This window comes from Rutidosis leptorrhynchoides, chromosome 9 (assembly GCF_046630445.1).
Source record: "Rutidosis leptorrhynchoides isolate AG116_Rl617_1_P2 chromosome 9, CSIRO_AGI_Rlap_v1, whole genome shotgun sequence".
Classification (NCBI taxonomy): domain Eukaryota; kingdom Viridiplantae; phylum Streptophyta; class Magnoliopsida; order Asterales; family Asteraceae; genus Rutidosis; species Rutidosis leptorrhynchoides.
The window spans coordinates 322,321,106-322,344,259 of NC_092341.1; the positions used below are offsets into that span (position 1 = coordinate 322,321,106).

General features: G+C 32.1%; 2 protein-coding genes and 1 long non-coding RNA gene across 4 annotated transcripts; 1 reads left to right on the forward strand and 2 right to left on the reverse strand.

The window, feature by feature from the left end:
• Window positions 1-10,402: 10,402 nt before the first annotated feature.
• On the forward strand, window positions 10,403-11,650 carry LOC139866059 (AT-hook motif nuclear-localized protein 27-like). Its single transcript, XM_071854185.1, has 2 exons — window positions 10,403-10,799; window positions 11,179-11,650. The coding sequence occupies exons 1-2, from the start codon at window positions 10,439-10,441 to the stop codon at window positions 11,526-11,528; spliced, it is 711 nt and encodes a 236-aa protein (XP_071710286.1). The 5' UTR covers window positions 10,403-10,438; the 3' UTR covers window positions 11,529-11,650.
• Window positions 11,651-12,116: 466 nt separating this feature from the next.
• Window positions 12,117-18,156, reverse strand: LOC139869375 (pyrophosphate--fructose 6-phosphate 1-phosphotransferase subunit alpha). Its single transcript, XM_071857693.1, has 19 exons — window positions 17,942-18,156; window positions 17,047-17,219; window positions 16,495-16,607; window positions 16,298-16,372; window positions 16,090-16,203; window positions 15,934-16,001; window positions 15,689-15,772; window positions 15,350-15,403; window positions 14,762-14,842; window positions 14,579-14,672; window positions 14,257-14,330; window positions 13,752-13,862; window positions 13,615-13,659; window positions 13,464-13,520; window positions 13,236-13,340; window positions 13,029-13,145; window positions 12,826-12,929; window positions 12,577-12,742; window positions 12,117-12,466 (listed from the first exon to the last, which is right to left on the reverse strand). Exons 1-19 carry the CDS (start codon window positions 18,029-18,031, stop codon window positions 12,353-12,355), a joined length of 1,839 nt encoding a protein of 612 aa, XP_071713794.1. The 5' UTR covers window positions 18,032-18,156; the 3' UTR covers window positions 12,117-12,352.
• Window positions 18,157-20,052: 1,896 nt separating this feature from the next.
• LOC139866846 (uncharacterized) lies at window positions 20,053-22,993 on the reverse strand. Of its 2 annotated transcripts, none has more exons than XR_011765648.1 (5): window positions 22,743-22,993; window positions 21,990-22,252; window positions 20,932-21,118; window positions 20,478-20,610; window positions 20,053-20,351 (listed from the first exon to the last, which is right to left on the reverse strand). It is a non-coding gene; the product is annotated as an uncharacterized lncRNA (long non-coding RNA). The 2 variants fall into 2 exon arrangements; XR_011765649.1 differs by having other exon boundaries at window positions 20,478-20,668.
• Window positions 22,994-23,154: the final 161 nt, after the last annotated feature.

A 23,154-nucleotide genomic window follows, 5' to 3' on the forward strand; every position in this document is an offset into this window, starting at 1 on the left:
TTAAACAAATGGTAACGAAAAGTCCTTCAACTAACGCGTATTTTGTAAGCGGTCCTTGTAGTTCACTACAAAAGTACATCTTAATTAGAGGTAGTTTTAAAAAAAAAAAAATATAGTTGCAAATGATCGCCCGGTGGTTAATTTCTCTAGAAAGTGGATACATGTGTGACAAAAGATCGCGAATGTGATTAATTCTCTGATTAAAAAAAAGACATATTTACTAAATTTGTACTTCAACATTCATAATTTAAACACACTAAAAATACGATGAAAAGTTTACAATGATCTGATTCAATGCACTTTCGTAATGTCATACCGACATACTATTCATATTCCTATAAGCAAGCAAAATAATAGAAATATCTATATATAATTAATATTCAAATACCACCGAAGCTTGAGATGAATGGTATGGAGTGAGATTCAATTTGGGTACTGTCAACCCGGATTCGACAAGTAGAGAGTTTCCAAACTTTAATGGTACCGCTAACATCAATGCGATTTGGGAAGGTCTCTGAGGGGTTTTTCCAACCTTCGATGGTACTGCCAACATCATTGCGAATGAAGATTCCTCCTAATGCGTGTATGAGTGACAAATGAGAGCATTCGATGTTAATATCGTCGTTAAAAAAAATCAAATTCAAATATGTATATTTATTTAGATATAACTAGATTAGAAATAACATATTATTATCAGCATTAATACCCTACAAATTATAATAGAGAAATACTAACTTGAAAGTACCCTATATACTACTCCGTAATAAGGCAAGGTTTGATTGTCATTTGTAGTTTGAATTAGAAAATGTTGAAGTGTCGTTTTATAGTTCCAGATTACCATTCATAATGAGTGTTATATTCATTTCGTAAATTCATCTCTATATAGGCGGTGATTTTTTCTCACTCTTTTTCACTCACTTCATCTTTTGATCTTATTTTCTATTCTTTTCTTTTCACACATGTAATTTTTTCTTCAGATTTTATTACTTAGTTTTCAAGATGTACTTTTCTAATTATCATTAGATTTTATTAATATTAATATTCTTTTTAATAATAGTTATAAATATGATTATTTTCAAATATAGTTCTACATACCTATACCTAATCATATAGATATAATCATATAAATATATTAGGGAAAGTCTTCAAAGCATCATTACAATGTTTTAAAAAAGCAAAACATTGAATAATATTAAACAAAAAAAGTTGCTTGCATATTACATTACTCTATTTAAAGTTATAAGTACTATATATAGATCAAAATCTCTAGTCCCATCATTAAAACTTTATTCTAATTCTAATTACTTTTAAAGAAAATAAATATTTGAGGATAACTAATCGCACTATTTTGGTGCTTTTATGAACAAGTACGAAGTCGTAGATTCATCTTCGCAGAAGAAATAAGGGTCTTTGTTGGCTCTTGTTTTGTTGCTTGTTATTCTCGTTTAATTGTTTGTCTTCTTTTGAGTGTTTAGCTTTGGTTTTAGCTTTCGTGGACTTGACTTTGGCCGCTTAGCTTGTTATGTATGTTTACTTTAGTTTAGGTCTTTCTTTCAAATGGTTTTTTTTGTGTGTGTTTCTTTGTAGCGGTCGTTAGAATTTTTCTTTGATTGGGTCGTGTGCGTTATGTTTTTAATTTGGTGGCTCGTTTCCGAGTTTGTATTCGTTTAATTTTCTTTCGTTGTTCAATGAAAGTTCTCATTTTACTTAAGTTTATGTTTATCGGGAAAAAAAGAATAAAAGTTTATTATGGTGATTAATATATATATATATATATATATATATATATATATATATATATATATATATATATATATATATATATATATATATATATATATATATATAAAAGAGTGATGATGAAGCGATCGACATACACCGTGAGCAGTCAACATTGACTTGGACGATTATGTTGAACAGTGATAGTCTCTCATTATCCTGCCACCCAATTAAGAATGCACCAACTTTCTTTTGCTTGGTAGCTACATATTTAATAGCCAACCTAATCTTTTTTAAAATATATATAAGAATTTTACAGAATTACACAAACTCGATCAAATTCCATATATCCGACTAATACTCATCTTTACCGATAGCTTAAGAAAATATTATTCGTTTATATGAAATTATATATGAACTCGTGTTATTCTTAGTAAATTTAAATACATTATGCAGGGACACGCTAATCCGGTGTTGCTATGCAACCAACGACTACATACCGATAGTATCGTGCTTGACTATACCATATACACGAATCAATACTGAGTGTCACGAACGAGCTTTTTTGACATAAATAACATGAACTTTTATAAATACGAAAATTAACGTTTTCGAAAAGAAATCATCTTCAACCATAGAAACAAAATACAAGAACAAAACATAACCGGACGAATGGGGCTTGTACCTAGAAAGTGACAAACCTACAAACTATCTATACCGAGCCACATATATGCTTACAAGCACAAAACTAAACCATAAGGAATAAAACTAGAACACTATCGAAATGAAACGAACAAACCGCTACAAAACGCAATAAGGAAACTAAACTAAGGATCCACTTTTTCCATTTTACCATCAATGATCTCCGTCGTATATCTTTGTTGGATCAATTTTCAATCTTGAAAGAAAGAATGTTAGAAGTATCGTCACCGATCGAGGTGCCCTCCGAACAATCGCCAAGTTTTGAAAGATTCCTCTTTTCGACGGAGCTTTAACCGCGCATGAGGGACCGCCATTGTAGACCTTTTAAGAACCCATAAACAAATATTGAATCACTTCACCATAAAAATCATAGCCGTAATGATCGTCATTAGGAACGAGCTAACCCCCTTCAAAACAGAGTATTAAATACTTTGAGCCTCTAAGGACTCAAACTTGCGCTTTGTATCTTCCAAACTTGCTTCCACTCGGTAGGGCCCAATGAAATTTGGGGTCACGTGTACCGTTGAGTCAAAGGCTCAATGGTAGTAAATATATTATTCATAATATAGTTTGGTTTGTTATATTTCAGTAGGCTTATAACTACCTTTAGTGGCCTGGTTCAATATATTCAAATTGAAAGAACCAATAAAAGAGAGATGTGTTGTAGAAGATATAGGAGAGAAAGAGGTTGAAGAGAGGTGTGATGTATTTAATGTATATGTGTGTTTTGTAACTTACATTATGCACATATATATAGTATAAATTTTACTATCCATATTTGACTAATTACCATCCATATTTAACTACTAAATTTACAACACTCCCCCTTGGATGGTAATTTTTTTAAAGTGCAATTAATACTGCCTCGTTAAAAACCTTGTTAAAGAAAACCCAGTGGGATAAAACTTTAGCTAAGGGAAAAAGAGTGCAGCATAAAGTTGACTCCCCCTCAAGTAGACAACGCTGAGTCGTCACATCTTTTGAACTTGCCTCATGCCAATATTGTGAACGTATGTTTTGAAAACAGCGATTGACAGTGCTTTGGTATAAAGATCAGCAGAGTTGTTGATTGAACGTATCTCATTTTAATCTGGTTGTCTTTTACGAGATCTTGAGTATATGAGAAGAATCTGAGGTTTTCATCTGAAACTGTATCATCTAAATCTTTTATGTACAAGTTTGACCCTTGTGATTTGTCTACAGTCTCCTTCATGGTTTGCTCAAACTGTTGTTTCAATTCCTATTCCCTTTCAGTCTTTTTCTGAGCCTTACCAATATACCATTCTTTTCCATCAAACTTATGACCGTTAAGACCGTTTATAGCTTTAGCGCCTCGTCAGCATTTATGTTTTGTTCTGTCATTTTTTATACTCTTCTTTCATTTGTACTATGTAAGCTGTATTATCTTCATAGATAGTTGTTGGGTTTTTATAGCGTTCTAGTCCACAAGAATCAATAATGATTTGTATCATTGATCTTAACTAAAATCATTCCCGAGTAGCTTCATGTAATGCAATCACTTCGGCATGATTTGATGATGTTGCAACAAGTGTTTGTTTTGAGAACGTCATGATATTGCGGTGCCTCCATTTAGGAATACATATCCAGTTTGAGATTTAGCTTTATGTAGATCAGATAAATAATCTGCATCTGTATAACCAAACAAATCTTGTTTCGAGTTGTTAGAATAAAATAATTATAAATCAGTAGTTCCCCGAAGGTATCAAACTATTTGTTTGATCCCATTTCAATGTCTTTTGGTAGGGGCTGAGCTGAACCTTGTCAACAAATTAACTACAAAAGAAATGTCAGATCTTGTATAATTTGTAAGATACATAAGAGCCCCAATTGCACTAAAATATGGAACTTCTGAACCAAGAAGATCTTCATGATCTTCTAGAGGATGAAATGGATTAGTATCAATATTAAGATCTAACAACCATATGAGTACTTAATGATTTTTGTCTTGTCCATATTAAAATATTTTAAAATTTTTTCGGTATAAGTTGTTTGATGTATAAGTAAGTCATTAGTTATATGCTCAATATGTAAATCAACGTAATACTTGATTTTTTTTTATTTTAAAATCTTTCTTTAGAAGTTGAATGACTTCATAGATTTCTTTATTTAAGATAATTGATATAAACAGCTATGATCACATATCCGAACATTGTTTTTATAAAACACACGTGCAAATAAGTTTATATGTATACCCTTTTCTTATCAAGTAGTAATTTAATCGATTATACCACATACGTCCCGATTGTATAAACCCATTTAGAAATCTTTGTGATTTAATGGAATATATTCCCTTGGGTTTTGCATTAGATGCTTATGATACCTTAACCCTTCAGGTATATTCATATATATATATATCACTATTAAGTGATCCATACAGATAAGTAGTAACAACATCCATGAGATGCATTTAAATAACTACCAGGTTGATTAAGTATCTAATAAGTAATTATATTCATTATCGGAGGATAAGTTTTTCTCCTAATTCATTTTTGGTCTTTGTTAGAAATCTTGAGTTACAAGTCTAGTTTTGCCTTGTAACTTCATTTACACATTTCTTTTCGGATAAAAATTCATTTGTATCCCATTGTTTCACATCTTTAAAAGTGATAACGATTGATCCAAAAACTTTTCTTTTATTGAGCGATTCTAATTCAGCTCGTATTGCTCCTTTCCGTTGAGTTCAATCACGTCTATTTTGATATTCAATGACAGATTTTGGTTTCAGATCATCATCTTTATTCATGATGTCATTGTAACATTATATGAAAATATCTCATCAAGATTTTTCATTTCATTTCAGTTTCATAATATTGCATAATTTATTGCAATTTATGTATTTACATTTATCAATATCCTCTGCAGAAGGAGTATTGATTTGTGGTTCTTGTTGAACACTTTCTTTTACCTCATTATCAGCTGATTTTCTTTTTCGAGGATTTTTATCTTTGGAACCAATTGGTCTCCCACGTTTCTGCCGTAGCAAAGACTCGTGAGTGACATTATTGCCAGCTTTTGTAATTTCAATTCTAGCTGAAGCATTTACTGCTGGTATATATGATTTAGTCACTTATTTTTTGTATCTTTAAATGCATAAAGTAATTAATTTGCAAGTTCTTGCATATGCATTATATTTGAACTTTCTTTTCGCATTCTTTTGTGCGATGATCAATATTCTTTAATTGATGTTCACACCATGAAACATCATTTTATTTATATTTCATTTCTCCCCCTAATATAGGGAACAATGTTTCATTAAAGTGACAATCGACAAAATTTGCTGTAAAAACATCACCCGTCATGGGTTCAATATATCTTATGATTGAAGATGTTTCATATCTAACATATATTTCAATCCTTCTTTGAGGAACCATTTGTTGTGGTTGTTCAATTAAAAATACACTGCACAACCAAATGTTCTAAGATGGAAAATATTTGGTCTCCACCAAAATTAAGTTGGTAATGGAGAATATTTATAACTTGCACTTGATTTAATGCGAATTAATGTCACATCATGTAAATTTACATGTCCCCATATAAATATTGAGAGTTTTGTACTCATTTCTAATTGTCTAGTTATTAGCTGTAAGCGTTTATCTATTGATTCAGCTAAATCAATTTTGTGTATGCACATGAGCAACTGGATGTTCAACAACAATCCTTGTAGACATATAATAATCATTAAAAGCTTGAGATGTTAACTCACCAGCATTATCAAGTCTCATCCTTTTAATGGTGTAATCAGAATAATGTGTTCTTAATTTAATAATTTGTGCAAGAAACTTTGCAAATGCCATATTATGGCTTGATAACACACAAACATGAGACCATGCGTTAGATGCGTCTATTAGAAAAATGGTCCACATGATGGATGAATTGGTCCATATATATACCCTTGAATTCTTTCAAGAAACATTGGTGATTATTTCTCAATGTGCTTTTCATTAATCGCCATATGTGATTTTCATTAATCACCATATGTGTTTTTCGTTAATCACTATATGTGCTTTTCATTAATCACTATATGTGCTTTTCATTAATCACCATATGTGATTTTCATTAATCACCATATGTGCTTTTCATCATATATCATTTTCACCATATGCGCTTTTAATCATATGTGCTGCGCTTTTCGTCATATGCACTTTTCATTATATGCGCTTTTAATTATATGCGATGCGCTTTTCATCATAGGCGCTTTTTATCATATGCGCTTTTAATCATATGCGCTGCGCTTTTCATCATATGCGCTTTTTATCATATGCGCTTTTAATCCTATGCGCTTTTCGGTGCTACATAGATATTTCTCATTTTCGATTATCATTGACTGATAATCATATCCATTATGATATATATCAGAGAAACTTAACAAATTTCTCTTTGATTTGGGAGAAAACAAGACATTGTTTACCAAAAAAATTCGTACCATTTGGTAATATGAAATTTTGCCTTTTTCGTTTCTTATATCAAGTTTGCAAGAGCTGATATAGTATTTATAATTCCTTCATTTGATTTAAATCAATGAAACATTTCTTAGATTTGATCATAGTGTGTATGTTACTACTATCTGCAATACATAGGTCTTTACCATTTAATTGATGTTGTATTTCTGCAGGATTCATACTAAAACTTCAAATAAGATAAGCAAATAATGAGTTATATTTCAGCAAGATAATCAAATTATATTACCTGCAAACAAGTTATAATCTGAAGTACATAAAAGATAACACTTAATAAAACATATGCGTTATGGTCTAAAACCATTTATTTATGAGTGATACATAAAAAAAAACTAGGCATCTTAGAAAATTCAAACCATTCAAGTCTCAAGGTAGCTCGGGGTTAATTTAATCAAGATTTGTCAACAGATTCACTCTCGTTTTCTTTTCTTTTGGGACTTATTTGTAGAGCTAAACAAGATATTCATGTATTCAAGAAATACTAGACTGATGATCCACGTTACCAGATCATTAATAAGAATCTCCGGAATTCTTATAAGAGCGTCTACTAATATCTTTAATTTTATTCTTTCATGGATCACCGTTATTATTATTATTATTTTATTTTTTTTGATAATTAATATCGTATCTATCTTTGAGTATTTTCCATAATACACTTGGATTTTTGATCATATAATATGTAGATTCTAAGAACTCGTCAATATGTTTGCTAAGAAAAATACTTACTATTGCTTTCTCTTGTTCGGAATAATTGTTATTTTCATTCAGGGTTTCTAAAATACCGTTTGATTCGAGATGTTTTTCTACATTCATAACCCATGTTAAGTAGTTGTTCCCACTTGTTCTAAATGAGCAAATTTAAGCCTTTTCAAATTCGACATTTTCTATTATCAAAAAGATGAATAACATAAATCATAATCATAATCAACTTCTATTCATAGACAAATAATAAAATGAAATTAGAATCATTTTAAATTCATAAGTAGCAAACAACAGAATAATGGTATGATTACAAATAATAAAACCACAAGGGCAGGATAGAATATAGGTTCACCCGGTGGTATATTAGCAACAATGATGATAGTTAATATGACCAATACAATAGGAAAAATCATCCTTGTGTGAATAATTTTTACAAAAACTTTTTGAGAGTAGTAATCTGAAAAATGAAGATTGATTTGTGAAAATGTGAAAACGGAGATGTTTATTTTATATTTGAAAAATATAGTTGTTGTAACGTCGTCAGTTGACGTTAACAACCGTTATGTATATATGACCGTTGTAACGTCGTTAGTTGACGTTAACGAATAAAGTCACTATATCAAAACGCGTATGAGTAATATAAAGGACAAGATTTTTTTTTCTTATTTTAACTTTTAAGATTTACTTTTAATAAAAATACAAACTACATTTTCTTATTTTAACTTTTAAGATTTACTTTTAATAAAAATACAAACTACTTTTCTTATTTTAATAAAAATACAAACTACTTTTTCTTATTTTAACTTTTAAGATTTACTTTTAATAAAAATACAAACTACCTTTTCTTATTTTAACTTTTAAGATTTACTTTTAATAAAAATACAAACTACTTTTTCTTATTTTAACTTTTAAGATTTACTTTTAATAAAAATACATACTATTTTTCTTATTTTAACTTTTAAGATTTACTTTTAATAAAAATACAAACTATTTTTTCTTATTTTAACTTTTAAGATTTAATTTTAAGAATAAACATTAGTATGCATGAAATAAATAATGATTAATTGCATAAGTAATCATAAATGTTAGATAACATATAAAGACCCCATCGTATTCGTATTGATCGAAATTAATCTCGACCCATGGTACCGTGTTGTCAAATGACGTGTTGCGTACATAAAGTACCGTTTTGTCAAATGACGTGTTGCGTACAATCATGAGGTCTTATTAACATAAATATAAATGTTAGTGAAGTTAATAAGAGTTAGATTACAGAAAATATAATTCAGGCGGTATAACCGACCATATATAACTTAAATAACATAAATATAAATGTTAGTGAAGTTAATGAAAGTTAGATTACAGAAATATAATTCAGGCGGTATAACCGACCATATATAACTTAAATAACATAAATATAAATGCTAGTGAAGTTAATAAAAGTTAGATTACAGAAATATAATTCAGGCGGTATAACCGACCATATATAACTTAAATAACATAAATATAAATGTTAGTGAAGTTAATAAAAGTTAGATAATTTCTTAACTTGATTAGTGACGTGTGCTTGCTTAGATAAACCTTGATTATACGGAGCACTTCGTGCTGATAACGTGTTATATTTCAGTAGGCTTATAACTACCTTTAGTGGCCTGGTTCAATATATTCAAATTGAAAGAACCAATAAAAGAGAGATGTGTTGTAGAAGATATAGGAGAGAAAGAGGTTGAAGAGAGGTGTGATGTATTTAATGTATATGTGTGTTTTGTAACTTACATTATGCACATATATATAGTATAAATTTTACTATCCATATTTGACTAATTACCATCCATATTTAACTACTAAATTTACAACATGGTTATTATTCTTAATAACTAAAGAGGGCAGTATCTCGGTGATCTTATAAATGTAAAGTTGAAAGAGTAAGTTCATGGGTCACATATGTATATAAATGGGTAAATGGAGATTATTTTTCTACTCAGATAGTTAGATGTACGCAATTTATACGAGTATCTTGTGACTATTTTCGACTCTTTTATCTTATCACTCCAAAATATGATTACAATGAGCTTTGAACCTAGACTTTTTGGGAGGAACTCACTGATCGGTGAACATAATTAGAGAGCTCCCAATGGAGACATGTCTCCAGGCAAGTCCTCAGCGCCACATCAGCGCCACATCATCACTTTCTTCCCACTTCCTTCGCAGGACTAACCCCGGGACTAAACACTCCCAACCATGACACTCCTTCCTCAAATAAATTAAACTCACTAAATTAATTAATTATTGTATTGTACAATTTTTAAAACACAATGTACAAGTCTATTTTTTAATCCATCCGTCCAGCAATATGATTGAAATGGACGAGTATGAGAACGAAGGCCTGGACTAGCACCTGGACTAGCACCTGGACTAAGTGCTGCCATTGGTGTCCTCGTGGACTAGCAGCTGGGCGATGGGTTGGACGGATACATTGGGAGCACCCTTATACTCCTCTAAAAATATATAAATTTGTACTGGTGTGTGTCTTTGTATTTATACATAAAGAAAAATATTACTCCATTTACTAAACTTTGAACGTCCGTCCATATATAGTTACATACACCAATTTGTTTTTTGTTTTTTTTCCACTTCATGCACCGCTTTTATGAGAATCTATAATCTATATGTCTATTTTCCAATCACAATTCACAAGTAGGATAAGATAAAGTCTCGGTAGACTTTTCAATTTCCTTTATATAAGCTACCACTTTGTTACACATTTCAGATTCACATTCACATTCACATTCACATTCACATTCACATTATTAACACAAAATCTAACCACCCTATTAATGTCGTATTACAACAACCATAACCACCAACTAGAAGACACCATTTCAACTGAGGACGTCACGGGCAATGGCGGTCCAACTCGTCGTCATCGTGGTCGTCCAGTAGGTTCTAAAAACAAGCCCAAACCACCGGTTATTGTAACACGTGAGGGCCCGAATTCGCTAAGTTCGCACGTGCTAGAAGTGTGTGTTGGGGCTGATATTGTTGAAAGTCTTGATGCGTTTGCAAGAAGAAAAGGAAGGGGTGTTTCTGTTTTGAGTGGTTCGGGTGTTGTTAATGACGTCACTTTACGTCAGCCTAGTGATCCTTCTAATAATGTAGTTACTCTCCATGGCCGGTTTCAACTACTTTCCATTTCAGGTATTTTATATATAATTTTTAATTTTAATTTTATCTTTCAAATAGTTTGTAAGTACAATGTTTATTTATATTTTATGTATATTGAAATTTAGAACAAAAATCGTGTAGAATAAAAAATAGGTTAACCGATATAATTTTTCTTGTTCAAGTTATTTGAAAAGAAAGAATATTATTACGCACACGTATACGGTTTTATAAATACTGTTTAGCATGAAATATTGATTTATACACCAAACACATTTGAGATATGTGTAGATGTTATCATATAATTGGTTGGTTTCACTATTTGGGGAATTGTAGTTTTTATTCCAGTTTTGCTATCAGTGAGTGAGATTGAGTATTGTTGTTCTATTTGAGTTTTGAACGCTCCACCTTTTAGGTACGGTACTTCCGCCGCCCGCGCCTCCCAATGCAAGTGGGCTATCGATATTTTTAGATGGTGGGGACGGACAAGTGGTGGGCGGGATTCCAGTTGGTCATTTGATAGCTTCGAGTCAAGTTATTCTTATAGCGACTTCTTTCTCAAATGCGGTTTATGAGAGACTACCATTGGACGATTCAGAAGAAGAAGGTTGTAGCGGACAAGGTCAACCAACAGCTTCTCAATGTTCGGGAGTAACAAGTGGCGGAGGAGTGCTTAACCCGACGGTGGTAGCTAATGATAATGATGGTTCGAATTTCCCTTTTTCGGGTCATGTAATGGGTTGGGGATCCGATTCAAGAACTTAATAGCGTTTCGAGAAATTGAATTTTGAGTATTATTAATTATTAATATTAGAAACTCTTTATTAAGGATGGTTTAGTGATTTAAATATGTCACGTGATTCTCTTGCGTTAATCTCCAACTTGTTTTGTGTTTGTATCCTAGACAATTTTGATGATTGTAGTTTTTATAATGACGAAATTGGACATTTCAACGCCACCTTAATAGTTTTGATTATTGTTTGTATGTTAAGAAATTCATAGGATCTAAGTAGACTTGAAGAGTCTACACCTTTCAAACCAAAACGAACTAATACATCATCATAGAAAGGTAAGAATGTGAACACGTTTATTTGGGCCTGAAGATGCAAGTTGTACAGTCGATGCATGAATCATGTCTATATGTAATGTATTTGTGAGCTACTTTAAAGGTAAGAATGTGAACACGTTTATTGTGGGCCTGAACATGCAAGTTGTACAGTCGATGTCCAAAGTCTGAAGCTGAATTTTTTTTCTTGAAAGGTGTGCAGTTTTTGTCTGTTTGATGCAGGTGAATGAGGTCATGAAAGAACTACACAATATGCTGCTAACTTTTGGTGTTCAAGAGGACACAAATGACTAAAATTTGACAAAATGTCAAGCATTATTTCTCATTTTTAAACTTACACAAACCAGACACGAAAACAAAACCACAATTGACGATATAAATCTCAAATTTGACTGTTTGCCTTCAAAAAAGAAACTCATTCCAAAATTCAGAAAATAAAGTAAATTTGAAGGAGTTCGAGTACTTTGCGTTGACGAAGAAACATATAACTAAACACTAGAAAATCAGCAGCTCAAGCAATGTGCTACTCTAGGCTTTGTGAGGTCATGACAGATAGGATGTCGGTCACAGATGACATGGCGCTCAATGCAGCTTTCAAAACATCCTGAGAGCACCCTGGTTTTACAATTGTTCTTACCTGTAGAATATTTAAACTCATTTTAGCAGGTATGTCAAAATGGGTAAAAAGTGTTATGGGTCAACCCAAACAATTTTGACACATACTAAAGAATGAGAACGATATAAAACCTTATCAAGATAGTCATTTAATTCCTTAATACGACCCATGTAATCCAAGTCCTCCACACACAAGCTAACAGCCTTAGAATCAGCACCTGGACCTTCAAACTGAAGTGGTCCCGGGTTTCTGTAAATATCATCCATCAAGAATCTTGTTGCATTTTTTCGAAGCAGCCTGCACCAAACCCCACCATAAATCATCAAACTTCAAAAAAAAAAAAAAAAAAAAAAAAAAAATTTAAATGAAACTTCACGTACTCGTATACTTTGCCTCTTAAATCCACAGTAGCAGGATGAACTAGAGGTTTCCCAATTGTTGCAGCCCCTGAGCCGCGACCATAATGCTTTACAGTCATCATAGCCTATAATGTGCAGTCAAAAGTAAAAAAAATTTTAATCCACATAACCTATTTTAACCCACTAACCAACTTCTCTAAAATATTAATAATTAGAAACCGAACCGTTATTGGAGCAGCACCACAGCGCCATTTGTTTGAAGGATTCTTAAGGTTGGTGACAGTTGCCATATAACCATTCAAACCAGCTGCAAGAATATGGTAACATATATGTCCAAGGACCTACAATATAATTTTGCTTTGCATTAAGGTGAAACAGTTGCCATTATTTTACTACAAAATATTTACATTGATTGACTAAATTGGACTTACATAAGCATAATCACAATCAAACTTCGAAGGCAAAGAACCTCGAGCTTGGTAGCCAAAAAAGTGGCAGATGGCATTAAATTTCTTCCCCTTGTATGTACCTTCTTTCTATTTACATGTTAAAAAAAAAAGTTATATTAGCATAACATTTACATTTATGTTTTATGTACATATATAAGTATAATGTATGATTGTAGTTTAGAAACTTCCAGCATGAAGTTACAATCATACCAGTCGTTTGTTGATTTCTGCTTCCACGAGTTCAGCCAGAAGCTTTTCAGTCTCAATCTGAAAAATAACGTGTGCAACAATCAATGTTTATGAAACATGGTTTGTGTTTTGCAACAATATAATAATACTATAAAGGACACGGACTAAGTACCTGGGACAACTGGGCCGAGTCATCTGATTCAGGATGAAGAAGAAGCTGCAACAATAAGAACTCGTATGAGAACACACATACAGGTTGAAGATATGAGTATCTATTATTTTGAAGTGTAGGATTAGGTTAAAACATACTTGTTTTCTAATGAATCGTGGCATAAATTCAAACAATGCAGATGCCCAGGGCGACAGTTTTGTTGAAATGTTATCAGCAGAGACACCTTGTCGAAGAAGACTATGAATTTCCTGGAATGAAAATATGCAGTAAAATATATTTACTAAGTACAGAAATTTCATCTGAATGACAGATTGCTATCAAATATAAGACAACAACATATGTTAAATGTCAAATTATTCAAGTTGCTTAAAAATAACAACATAATGAATTGTCTAGAATGTGTTTACTTCTTTTATCTCGACATTTAAACAAACGATATGAACTAGTCACTTCGAAATTATATTACTGAAATCATATTTTACAAATCGTACTTATACGTTAACAATGTATTTAAAAGTTTTATTTGAATGTTTATTAAATCCTAACTCTGACATATAAAAACTTGAAACCTAAAAAGAATATTAACATTTTATACCAGTGTGCACAAAGAAAAAGAAAATTACTCTGACAAGCGTTAGTTACCTGTAATAGTGCAAAAACTTCAGGGATACTTTCGATAAGCCCTTCCGGAAGTAGGATGACACCATGGTTCTTGTCTGATAAATAAAACAAAGCTTAATGAGGTATGCTAACATCGACAAGCAAAATAACATTAAATCTCTGAATAAACAATTTGGGTGGTTTTATGCAATAAAAACAAACTTTAGAAAACTTATCAACGCAAAGGACCCACTCCCTAACTGGCCAAAACTTTATGTTTGGTGTGTTTGAGACACAACCAAATAAAACAATCACAAGTGGGTTAAAATTGTCACCTTTATATGCTTATAATATCATCACTTACCTTGCTCTGCTCTGGCTTGCACAGCATCACAAATTTGTTTGGTTAAGTCGAAAAGAGTAAGCTTAGAAGCAGCAACTTCTTCAGCAAGGATAACCTATAAAGAAGATATAGATATAGATGCTTAATCTCACAAACAAGAAGCATTACAGAGAATGTATATAACAGATGGGAATATAAGCACACCATGTTAGGGTGTGATTGCAGAGTGCACTCCACAGCAACATGAGATGCTTTCCTACCCATAAGCCGGATAAAATAGTAGTACTGGAAAGAAAAAACAAGATCCATTAGATTTCAGACATTGGTACATAAAGTAACATAGCAGCAAGAAAACAAATGAAATAACCTTCACCATAGTATTAGCTTAGAGGTGGTAATTTCGACCTAATGAATCAATCCGGGCTGTAATTTTAACATGAAAGTTTAAACAGCTATAATCAAAAGAAGTGGTGTAATAGGACATGGGGCAAATGGATTAAACAAGTAGAGTCACCCAAGTAGTTTTTGCTAATGCATAAAACCTCTAAAAAGTTTTTTATTCATAGAATTATATTAGTACAGAAAAAATATAGTTTTAACAACCACTTTGAGAAACTAATTAAATTAAAGATTCAATATTGGACAAAATGTACTTCAGGTCAACCCAACCTGTTTTGACCACACCAGAGAACTGCTTATTTAGCCCACTTTGACAAATCTATATCTCTATATTAAAGGCAATAACAGAGTATTTAAGAAAACCACAAATATCTGATCATCAAATTTGCTTACCTTTTCAGCAGAAAGAGCATCTGTGCAGACGTTGCTGATTAGTTGAGAGTTAACCTAACAAAAAACCAAACCAGTGACTACAAGTATGAAAGCATGCTAATAACTGTCAACATTAAATCAAAAAAGAATTTATGTCGGCTAGAATTAAGCAACTCAATTTATTCCAGAAGATATGAATAGCTCAGTTAGCCTATAATCCAAAATCAACTTAATTTTTCAAATTGACAGTCATTTTGTCAGGATCATTTCGTTTTTGTAAGTTATTACCATAAAACAATACTAGCATACGCAAATCTTAAGGCGTCACTATAAATGAAGTTGAAAATTTCAGATCTATACCTTGCATATAGTATCAAAACCAACATTTGCTTCAACAAACTGGTTCTTAAGATCTCCGTTCAAGGTTACTGGTACTCCAACCACCTGTAGAAATGAAAACAATGTCAACAATATGGCATATTGCATATACAATGCAAAACAAATCTAAGTAAATAAGTCGTGTCAGTCCAAAAAAAATAATGTTACACATTTCAAATAATTAAAGTGATGGTTTAAATAGTATATAAAATAAACATTTCATTTACCTTTGTGGCGCATTTTGCTTCTGCAAAGGTCTCAGCTAGCTGAGCAGCATCTGTGTTAGATGTTACACCTTCAAGAAAGCATGATTTAGTATACAACATGAAAATAAGTTAATTTTAATAATAAGTTATCATCATAGTTTATAATTTTATATGTACCTCCAACGATGACTAGGGCATCCAAGTTCAAAGCCTTGCATGCTGCCATAGCAGAATTTACTTGTTCTGTGGTTCTAATTTGATCCTTGGTTCTTCCCAACAGATCATAACCACCTTCAAAGGATTAATAGTCATAATCACAAATGAAATTACTTCAAGAACAAAATATAAAACCCGTATTACCAAAATACATATTTCTCATAAATACCTTGATTTTTGTAGGTTGCAAGAATATCATCTGTAATCTCGAGTGTTTTTTGAGCAAATAAACCCTCAGAACCACCTAATTACATGCATAACACAATTCATTTGAGTATATATCCAAATCCAAATTTACAATCTCCCTGCTCTTAACATTAAAACCACAAATTGAAAATGGACATATGAAACTGGAGGAACGTTTACCCAAAAATCCTAGCAAAGTACTCTTAGGGTTGTGAATTTTGAGAGCTTCATGAAGACCCCATACAACATTATGTCCTCCAGGAGATTGTCTACCACAAAATACCAATCCAACCCTGATAGATATACTCGTAAGCAGGATGTATTGTTAAATCAAACAATACAAAATTTGTTGGATCCAATAATTTCAATCAGAGTATGCAGTGGTAGTAGAAATAATAATAACATAACAACAACAATAACAGCAGCAACAACAACAACAACAATAATAAAGAGCTTTTTGAGGTGCATTGCGATGACAAAAAAACAAATTACCATTTTACACATTAAAGTGCTAAATGAAATTCATGGAATGAACATGACATGTTATTATTCATTTATTTGAACAATTCACGATACAACATCACACATATTCAGGATGAAACTGATATTTATTATAAAACAGTTTTGAAATTTGGAGCAAGAGGAAGCTTCACTAAAAGTGCATGAATGCTTTGTCAAGAATTAAGTACTTTGAACTACAATTAGCTAAAAAGAATAAGAAGTAAATCATACTTCACTGCAGGAAGCTCACTAATAGTCTGAGCATTTGCTGTTTTAGATTTCTCTCTGAAAAAATGAGCCAAAGGTTGACCATAAGTGTGAGGAAATGATCGAGCTATGGCATTAGCACCAGAAGGATCTGCTGCAGCAGTTGCATCACCAAACTCTACTCGCACAGCAGTTCCCTGTACACCAATCCATAAAACTGGTTTAATATCCGGATATCAAAAGTCATTATAAAATATAAAAAGTCATGAAACTGGTTTAATATCCACAATCATCAAAACTGTTAACTTCAATTTCAATTTAAACACACATCCAAACACCCCCAAACACATATCCAACTGAAATTTGACTTAATATGATGTGTAGAAAAGTCAACTATATATCACTCTAACACAACTTAAATACAATTCCTATAATAAATAATAAATATAAATAAAACAATAATAATAATCACATTAAATCTCCCTCTTTAGCTATAAACTCACAAACACTTCAACCTGTAAAAAGGCAAGGAACACTAAAATTTCACTCTAGTATATAAATCTGAATCTATAATATTAATTTAATATTATAAACAATAAATATAAATACATACAGATACTATACTGAACAATAAAAGTAGTCAAACTGAATCTCAAAATATTCACAAAGCAACCAAAAAGGTGACATGAATAAAGAACAACAAAAACTACCACAACAAAAAGGATCTCACGTGATCTGCACGTGTCAGATCTATTTCAATTACATCGAATCAATGAATATTCATACTAATAAACTTTACATACACGAATCCGTTATTCGATACTTCGATCCAATCTTATAAAATATAAACCTAACAAAATCAACACAATGTCTATAGATACACAAGTATATTTATATACATTAAATCTGAATACAAAACCTGAAGGCAAGGAGGAAGCTCAGGTTTGTATGACGATCGACTCTTTTGTAGATCAGAAAGCTCACGTGGAACTCCGTAATCTGATTCCATTTCGATTGAAAAATCAACAAAAAAGTGTGTTTAGTTCGATTGAAATTGTGTGTGTTTACACACACTGAGTTCGAATTTTGTTATTCACCAAAAAAGAGTGTAATGATGTGGTGAGGTGTGATGGAAAAGGGGCGCTGGTATAGGCGATTTTACCAACCTACCAATATTTTTCTGTTTTTATATTGAACTCCTAAAATGTGAATTTTTACGTTTTAGCCCCCTATATTTTTATATCTTTTGTAAAACATCACACTAACTTAAATACTAAAAGAAGGAGGCTCTTCATCTTAATGGTATAATTTTTTATTTAATATATCTAATGAAAATTTTATGATACTATTCTTAAGAAAAGTAATTATACATTAATGATAATTCATGGAGTTTAGTGGGATATTTATTATAGAGTAGTTATTACAATGTACACGTGAATTGAATATGTTTTAAACTCTTAAACATAGCTGATCATATATATAGGCATGTATATGCGTATTTTAAGTGCAGAAAGTAAAACAAAAGCAAGTGTAATCAAAGCTGTGCGAATAAACAACAACTGCGTATTCCGCATTGTTACATTGCGGAACGCATAAACTTAAGATCGCGAAAGTGTCCCGCATAAACACTGCGGATTGATAAAGAGTGCGTAGACGTTGATTCCGCGAAGATTTCAACCCTATAAATAGGGAGCTTGGCCTCTCATTTTAGGTTGTTGATTCTGGGAGATTGCTCTAGCCTTTGTGATTTACTCATGACTTTGCCCGAGGAGTTATCATAATTTTGGCTAAGGTAATTTCATCAAGACCGGGACATGGTGATTGATCACTCGATGTTACCGAACGACGATCATAAGGTTCCATAAACATTATCAACCCCACATTCCACCCTTTATTGCACTCGATCCTTGATTAGATTAAACTCTAATCTAGGATTGATCAATTGGCGCCATCCATGGGACACGAATTAGAATTGAATACGACAAATTTACTTCGTGAAATCGAATGATTAAATTCGTAACTCAATTTTGATCTTGTTCTTGTTTGTAAATTGCATATATGTACATCCGACGAAAGATATTAAATTCAAATGACGATGCATAATAAGAAGAAAAGCAACAGTGCAGCAGATGAGCATGATTGCATAAATTCATCAACGTTTGATTTTCAAACGACCCCTGAGATGAGCAAGCAAACGAAAGAATTGCTTGCTAAATCATCTGGGAATATTTCTATGAAGGAACACAGCTAAACGCTGCAACTGAAAAAACAATTGCGGCACGACGCAATCTTCAGCAAAATGCTATTACCCGCGAAAAACATACCGCGGAGGAAATTCGATTAAAATCTACTTATGCAAACTCGTAAGGAAATGCGGATAAAAATCCAACAACCGAACGCACCGCAAATGTTGCTAATAAAAACGCAGAAAAGACGCAACAACAAAAATTGCAAAGCGAGTAATAATGCCTTAGAGGCAAGGCAATTACTTCAAGAAAAAGACCTTGACCTTCACATACCGCACAATTATGAATGGCCGCTAAATGATACATTGTCGAATGCATAGCGATTAGTCATATATCATTGCGAAGATTCACATGACGATGCGCGTGAACACAATGCGTTTGGGTCGCCTGTATTAATTTCGAAAAAAGCGAAACATTCGAAAGTACAGCGCCAACTTTCTGATAATTCTATGTTTGACAACCTCTAGGTTTGAAACTAGTATGTTCTTTTTTTATTTTTTCCTTCTAGGCTACATTTTTTACTAACTTATATGTTTCCTTATTTTTCTTATTTGCTTTTTTTTTCTTTTAAATTGTTTTTTCTATTTTTCCCTTTTAGTTACATTAAGTTTGCGCTTTTCTAATTTGTAAAGAAAACATGTGTTTAATTAATTAATACTAGCTTAATGCCCGCGAATTCGCGGGGCTACTTTATGGGAGTAAGCAAGTATTAATTAGAAACTACTTAATGTATCAATGTGTGTGTAAAACACACAAATAATAACTAAAAAATCAACAAACGGGAGAACAACTAATAAACATAAGTAATTTTTTCAAAGTGCGGACAACACACAAATCATAGAAGAGATGTAAAAAAACAAAAGTAAAAGTCAGCAAAATGGACCAACTATGTATCTATTGAAATTAAAATGGTTTCATCTTCGGTATCTTGAGTGCACCAAGTCCAGTTGATGTTGTTCATGTGGTTGTATCATCATTAAGAATCTCAAGTAAGGAATCACTCTTACGTTTACCACTATCAGCTGTCTCCCCTAACTTGGAGCTCCTCGATGTAGACAATGGAGAATCAAGCATTACAGTGTTCTTCGTGTGTAGCAGCACAAGGGAAAACACATGTTAGTGATATTTACTATCAAATTTATTTTATATTGTAAAAAGTAATGAGTCACAAGTACGTAGTATACAATTGTAAAGCATACAGTTGTGTACCTTAAAGGGATTTGGTGTTTATAGTGACGATCATCATTCTCCAATTCAATTGAGTCTCCATTATTACCGACTTTGTTAGCAATCTCATTAATGACTTCGACGTCATCCGTTATAGGCCAGAAGAACACTAAACCTGTTGTTTAACCCCCAATGGATAAATTTCGCCATAAGTAACTTTTCAAGCAAAAAACCTATATGGGTCGATGGTTGATTAATTAGTTTGGAAGAAATTTATATTATAGCTACTCATATCATTTTTATATACACAGACACCGAGGCCAAAAATAAGCGAGAATGAAAGATCACATCACATTCTATCACTCTTTTGAACACAACCACGTTACAACCTGAAGCTACATGTTTACCTCTTTTTGACCAACACTACAAAACTATGATACTTCAATAAATACATAAATGCACGAAATCGAACCAAAATGAGATTAAGAAAACTAACCTAGATATACTAATAACCCATATTATCCACAAAAAGAGTGAATTGCAGCTCATCCAGATGCGCACTATTCGGTTCTCTTTCTAGACCACAACTTCCAAATATTCCCTAATTGAACCATTCTGTCATGTTGAACCATATGGTCATGTTGAATATCTCCAATGGTTCGCACTCTCCAATAAATTTGTGACTACGAAGTAGAGCACACGAAATTAAGATTGACATTTCATCAAACAGTTGGAGTGCATAGTACTTTATTTTAACTTTTTACAATCATATGGATGAACAGATTACGATTATCACAAAGATAAGGATGAACGATTTACACAATCCATAATCTATAATCTATAATAAAGGTCAAAACATAGTCATTTATTTATTGAAGAATAATACATCCCATTAAAATGAAAATAATACATCTCACTTTGCTGTCATAGTCTTCATTTCTAAAAATCTCTGGTACAACATATCTCCTTGTTATAGCACATATTAATAGGGTGGCTCATATACATCAAGTATAATCAATGTGATTCAACTTTTTTTATAAACTATATGCATTTGATTGGTTGTTTTTGTACTGTATGTGTGTAGATGGTACAAGACATTAATCAAGTGTGACCAGGTCCACCCATTCCCCCTTTTAACTAAATGTCTTGTTCAACCCATTTGACCAACTTAAAATAGAACACCACCCAATTCGAACCATTCACAATTATGTGGGTCGATATTGTCACTTCTCCATCATAAAAATCTTACGCTTTTTTTATGAGATTGTATTCTTTTTTCGAGACGTTCTTTCATTTTCTGTATCAAATCACGATGGTAGAACATGCTGCTCGTATTTGCTTATGCTATAAAAACATAGCTAGTAAGATGATTTGATACAGTAACAGTCACATACCCAATTCATAACGGGTAGATATTCATGGCGGCAAAAGATATTTCACAATAAAAAATATTTATCATTATAGAAAACCGTCTAGAATTTTAATACTCGAAAGAAGTAAAAGAGGACAATATATAACACCTCAAAATGTAAAGCATTATAAGATATATCATACCTTCTACCATCTTGTCCAGGCTAACTGCTAAAAACCAAAACATGTGCTCCAAGCCTAATTGTGCTCGTCTTGAAACCCATCTTAAAGAAAATGACACCCAAATTAGTAGATGATAAACAAATTTAGTACTCAAAAACATATATACATGTTCATAATAGGATGTATTCATATGATCACTTAACAGTTGCTTTAAATCCTTAATCTTACACTGCTTCAACTTAGTTGCATCACTTTTTGATAAAGACATATCTCAAACCTTCCACCTACATTGAAGTAAAAAAACACACGCATAGTTAGTCAATCAACAAACTACAAACTTCTAATGATTTGAATTATGGAATGCATTTACATAATCACCTAACTAACCATACTATATAATCACCATTTTAAATCAGTGATCTAATGCATAGAAAGGTGATTTTTTTTGCCAATGAACTGAGACGAAAGTTTAACGCCAAAACTAAAAATGAGTACTACAATTAATTGGACCTTAGTACAACAAAAACAACTAATTTAAAGTAGAAACAACAATCATGAAAGTAGTTTTGATAATTGAAACCTTCAGATTTCAAAAAAACTTAACAATTTCTATCACAACATCAATCAAGTTCAACTTATATCATGAAAACAGAATACAGAGTTATATTAACGGTTACGAATTCAACATCAATCAAGTTCAACTTATATCATCGAATTCAATCGACCAAAACCCTATTACGTGTTTCCATCGAAGAAAGGAACAAAAGCACAAACCTTAAATCATCGCAGAACATGGGATGGAGAAGCATAATTTCGATCCATGTCAGATTCATCTCACCACCATGTGTTTTCTGATTGTTCGCTTCTTGAAATCGATTTCTGATTCTTTACTTCTTGAAATCGATTAGGGCTTGGAATCGATTTCTAATTGTTTGGTTGAAATCAGCTACTGGATCGAACATTTGGGTGTAGGGTTGAGAGGAATTTAGAGTTTTTTGGTGTGAACAAATGAATTGAAACCCTAAAATTTGAAAAGAGGCCGCTACCTTTTTTTTTTATTTTTATTTTTTTTCTCAAAAGTTATTTTTGTAATCAAACAATTCAAGTTTAGGTTTATGAGGTCATTAGTAAGATTAGGAGAAACTTAAGGGTCTAGATTATTGATGGTTAATTTAATGTAAGGCTA

Coding starts and splice junctions, on each gene's coding strand:
- LOC139869375 (XM_071857693.1), bottom strand. CDS start 18,031: ATGGAATCAGATTACGGAGTTCCACGTGAGCTTTCTGATCTACAAAAG. Junction 16,002..16,089: donor TGCCCTAGTCATCGTTGGAG/GTACATATAAAA, acceptor GCTTTCTTGAAG/GTGTAACATCTAACACAGAT. Junction 12,467..12,576: donor TAAATGACTATCTTGATAAG/GTTTTATATCGT, acceptor AATATTCTACAG/GTAAGAACAATTGTAAAACC.
- LOC139866059 (XM_071854185.1), top strand. CDS start 10,439: ATGTCGTATTACAACAACCATAACCACCAACTAGAAGACACCATTTCA. Junction 10,800..11,178: donor TCAACTACTTTCCATTTCAG/GTATTTTATATA, acceptor TCCACCTTTTAG/GTACGGTACTTCCGCCGCCC.